Raw genomic sequence first — 4,454 nt, 5'->3', positions numbered from 1 at the left:
AATCTTCATCAAACCTACAGTTTTATAAAACATTTTATATGTGTGGTTATTCACAGCTGGATTCGGTACTTGTGGGCAGGGCCTACATTAGCTATAATCTGTAACCTTTGGTACAGTGGTTCGCCAATATGAATAAACAGGAACCGAGTGGCCGGAAATTCTGTCCCTTGAATGTCAGGATCTCTGGCGAAAGTTCGAAGCCTTTGACAGCAGCACCACATGCTTGATGGAAAATGCAGTCAAACCTCAGACAAAAACATACTTAGCCTTTTCTAAAATACCAATTTATCGCAACAAACCCACACATATCTAATAGATCAGTTCAGGAATATACTCATAGTTCTTCATAAAACACATGAGTCAATTCTATGTTTATAGATGTTACGTTTTGGCAGATCTAATACCTAATAAATATGTAAAATACCATAGCTGAAAACAGTCCCCATATATAATTTCACGGACTTTGAAAGGGAAATCAATAAAGGCCAACTGACCACCCTAGCTAGTTTGATCAGTCTACCAGTGACATCATTGATAACAACGTCTGGACAGAGATGGAAGCCAGACTGAAGCACATGTAGGGTCCGTGAATAGTAAGTGTTAATCCCTTTAGTTTTCTTCCTCCATCTGAATCTCAGCAGAAGAGTTTTCTGGGAATACCGTCCGCTTCTGTTTTATATACCTGTAAGTATTAAACAAGATCCTTTAGAAAAACGAGTATTTGCCGATATACACAGTCATGGCCTACAAAGTCTAAAATATTCTTAGCATTACCTTGTTGACATGGCCGTTTCTACGAGATAAGTAAACGTTGAATGGTGTGACGAACAGCATACTGTCAAAGAACACGAGAGAGAGACAGATAGAGTGAGAAAGAGAGAGGGGGGGCAGCAGGTAGACACAGGCAGACAAACAGATAGACAGATAGATTATGCCTTTCAGTTCAAGAAGAGAATTCGTATGTGTCTCACCAGTGATAAACAAACCCGATAGCTGCAGCTGACATGACAAGAACGAGGACCCCCATCACAGCACCAATGATACTTGAAGACTGATCTCCAGCTCCTTCAGATCCCGACCACTTCACCTACCATGACACGTACGGATCACATATTTGCAATGAGCGCATTCACTTCTTTGTTGTGTTTCCTTTCCGAACTGGATGTATGTTTGATACCACTCACTGTCATTCTTTGAATTTCGAGTATCTTTGCTGCGCCATTTTCACAGCATTAACAGTTTTCACTTGGTTGTAAAGTGATGGTTGGGTAGGCCAATGGATAAGGCGTCTATTGCAAACACCAAAGAACCAGTTAGGAACCATACAAGTGTACACCATCTATGATGTTTCTCTATTGATCGTATTTTGTCTCACAGTCTTACATTTCATTTCTCAATTTTATGTTAAAATGACATTAAAAAATATATATTTAAAGTAAGACAGAGGAAGTAGGATAGTATGTAAAGTGCAACCTGTTCACAAGCTTAATAGTCGTACAAGCCGTAGACGATGATCAGTCCTTTGAGTACCAAGACATCGTTTTATTATCCTCATATTCCCAAGCAGGCGCGATCCACATCTCGAGATTGTTTCAGCTGCCTTATTTCACAGTTAGGTTGCTTACACTTCAAACGGCAAAACGTTATACCTGACCTGTTTTATCAATGAGGGTGAGCATAAAGACCGATTTGCCGGGAAGATGTTGTGTCCAATAGTTTCCTCTATCCTTTCTTGGAATCGTCCTTTGTCAAACACGTCTTCCAAAAAAGAAGACACACTTACTCCGCCGGGTACAGTGACAATGACACTGAAGTAAGATCCACTGAAATGGAAGTTCCACGCGATATAAAACTCTACAAGCTGTGGTCACTAAACAAAAAACACTTTTTGGAACAAACTATCATTTATGAAATATGTACGTAGCGCGATTAGCAGGCAGTGTACCTGGATATTACAGCCGTTATAAGCAGGCTATTATAATACTAAATATGTCTGAGTGAGTTCCTGAGAATCCTCCCTCTTTGAGTAAAATGGCATGTGATAACATACTATCCTCAATGAATGCTGTGAGGGATATATTAGCTAATTAATGGATGAGTATTTTTCTTAAACTACTCATCAGTACTTCCTACCTTATGCCAGCAATAAATGCAGTGAAATTATTCACATTTGAATTTTGTTTCCATGACTCGAGCGCCCAAGTCAGGTTGTGGGGGAGGGAGACGTTATGGGCGACTCCAAACGTCAGCAGCAAAGGATTTCCTGAATCATATTTTGACATTAAACAGCATTAATCGATCAAAGCAGGCATTTAATGTTAATCTCTTTAAATGAAAATGTGCATTAACAGCAACGTACGGTAAATATTGTGACAGATTAATATTCGTGCATACATGTCAATCCTAATGCCATGTGGTTTTTGTCTCCTCTTGTGGTGATCTGCAAGAGGGTGAAAAAGGTCTATCTCTCTTTGTCAATTGTGTAAGAAACGATTTCCATAGATCAATGTGGAAATTCAACAACTTACAATGGGCACGATCAAATAACAAACAGTATAAGTTGTTCGCCGGTCACGAGGGGAACATCAACCCACGTGTCCAGTGAAGACCTTATTTATCTTACGGAACATCTCACTGTTAAGTTTGAACTCTTTGAAGTTCGGGTATCGGATCATAACAAGGGATAAAAGAGAGTGAGGCATTTAGCCAATACCGACAACGACACGGAAGAAAAAGATATTTGATTTATCTCCCTTCCATCGCTTTGCATTCGCAAAACATCGGTAATTTCCGTACACCATACGTGACTGACTTATTTGAGTTAAAGAATTACTGAGCAATATTAAATATTTATAATGATAACTTGATAACGGTGTTAGTAGCTGCACGGAAACGTCGCTCATGTCAACATAAACGAAGTCTACGAGTAAATAGTACTGGCTTGTAAGCAGGGAACATTGAAAATTAATAGATGCAAGATAAATGTTATTGTCTCACCTATGCATTCAATTAATTTTTTTATTTTTCAATAATTGAAAGAGATCTTTCGAAAGGCCTGATAGTAGTGTTATTGTATCTGTTTCATGAAAACATTGATTCATTACAATCAGAGTCTACCTTTCCTCATCATATGTTCTTGCTATTTTGTGAACAGGGAAGCTGAATGCACTATAAACTATAGCAAAATTGTGTTCATATTGTTTATCAGTTTGAATAGTGTTGTGTGGCCACATGAATACATGCAAATAATCAGTTCCGGATACAGCAATTATACTCATGGCGCATTCATTCAACATGTAACTGGTTGTTTTACAATGTTTTACGTACGAAAATGTTGTAGTTTCTCCACAGGCATGCATGGTAGTTCTGTCCGGTTGGAAACGTGGCTGTTATTCTCCATAGAGTCTCCAGTTGTCATCGACAGGGAATCATTCGACGGTGAACCAGTAGTACTGTTTGTGCTGACAGTACTTGTTTTATTTGAGTTGGAGTGTCTCTGTATTTGTGTTGATGTTTGAGCCGATTGTGTAAATCTGATGAGCTCACTTGATGATGTTTCTGCACCGGGTCTTTGAGACTGCGTTACGTGGACAAACAGTGGTGTTGTCTTCTGTGGTGGTGGTGATGCCGACAAGAGCGGGTGTAATGCAGTTGTTGAGGGTGTTGTTGCTCGTGTTACTTCGATCGGACGACTCGTCGTTGCCATTTCTTGTTGACAGATCGTTTTATCTTCAAAAAGCAACTGATTAATTTTATTATGGCAACAGCTCATATGTAAAGTCATCTGTTAAATGAATCAATCGTAGTCTCATTAATTACTTAATCCCATCCCCCACGCAAGGAGGGTCATTACAAATTGGGAATACAGTATCGGTGACTCACCATGTTTGCACGATACTAAATGTCCGTTGTGGTCACATCCGTACATCTCTTGATACGCGGGCATTTTAAATTCTTGGCAGGTTTTGTCGCATTGTTGACCATACCATCCAGGGTCACACTCTACGGAAATAGTCATTCGTATCCTATGATACAAAAACACGAAGAAAACAATAAAAAAGAGACCCAGATACACCCAGATTTCCGTAAAATACAAAATACTGTTTGCGAGAGTTTTAATCACTTTGGTCAGCACGTGGTCGCACACGTTCCACCGGTGTTTTGTATGTACCTGAACTGGGTCCATGTTTTTGCTAATCTACTATATGAGTATTAAAGAATTCCCCAAACGCATTCGTTGTTTTAAACTGCAATTATGACGAGTTGAGCAGAAACAGTATCACTGATTATTGTGTACATGTTAACATAGGCTTTTTTTTCTTTCAGTCAATCAAGTAGTCTAAGATTATCATTCACAACTTTGAAGAAACACCCGAAAGAACCTCTTCGGAAAATGAATGGTTGTACTCACTGACATGCTCTCCCTTTCATCAAAACTCTCTTCTTGTATTTGG

The 4,454-nt window shown here is 39.1% G+C and overlaps 1 protein-coding gene across 1 annotated transcript; it reads right to left on the bottom strand.

Annotated features, from left to right (window-relative positions):
• Nucleotides 1-609: 609 nt before the first annotated feature.
• LOC137283853 (uncharacterized) lies at nt 610-3,946 on the bottom strand. The gene is made up of 5 exons (XM_067815532.1): nt 3,883-3,946; nt 3,118-3,175; nt 1,655-1,823; nt 987-1,087; nt 610-682 (listed from the first exon to the last, which is right to left on the bottom strand). Exons 1-5 carry the CDS (start codon nt 3,944-3,946, stop codon nt 610-612), a joined length of 465 nt encoding a protein of 154 aa, XP_067671633.1.
• Nucleotides 3,947-4,454: the final 508 nt, after the last annotated feature.

The sequence above is a fragment of the Haliotis asinina genome, chromosome 5 (assembly GCF_037392515.1).
Source record: "Haliotis asinina isolate JCU_RB_2024 chromosome 5, JCU_Hal_asi_v2, whole genome shotgun sequence".
Lineage (NCBI taxonomy): Eukaryota > Metazoa > Mollusca > Gastropoda > Lepetellida > Haliotidae > Haliotis > Haliotis asinina.
This window is presented reverse-complemented; position numbering and strand designations above follow the sequence as displayed.

Coding starts and splice junctions, on each gene's coding strand:
- LOC137283853 (XM_067815532.1), bottom strand. CDS start 3,946: ATGCCCGCGTATCAAGAGATGTACGGATGTGACCACAACGGACATTTA. Junction 3,176..3,882: donor TTTAGTATCGTGCAAACATG/GTGAGTCACCGA, acceptor ATTTTGCTATAG/TTTATAGTGCATTCAGCTTC. Junction 683..986: donor ATGTCAGCTGCAGCTATCGG/GTTTGTTTATCA, acceptor TAATACTTACAG/GTATATAAAACAGAAGCGGA.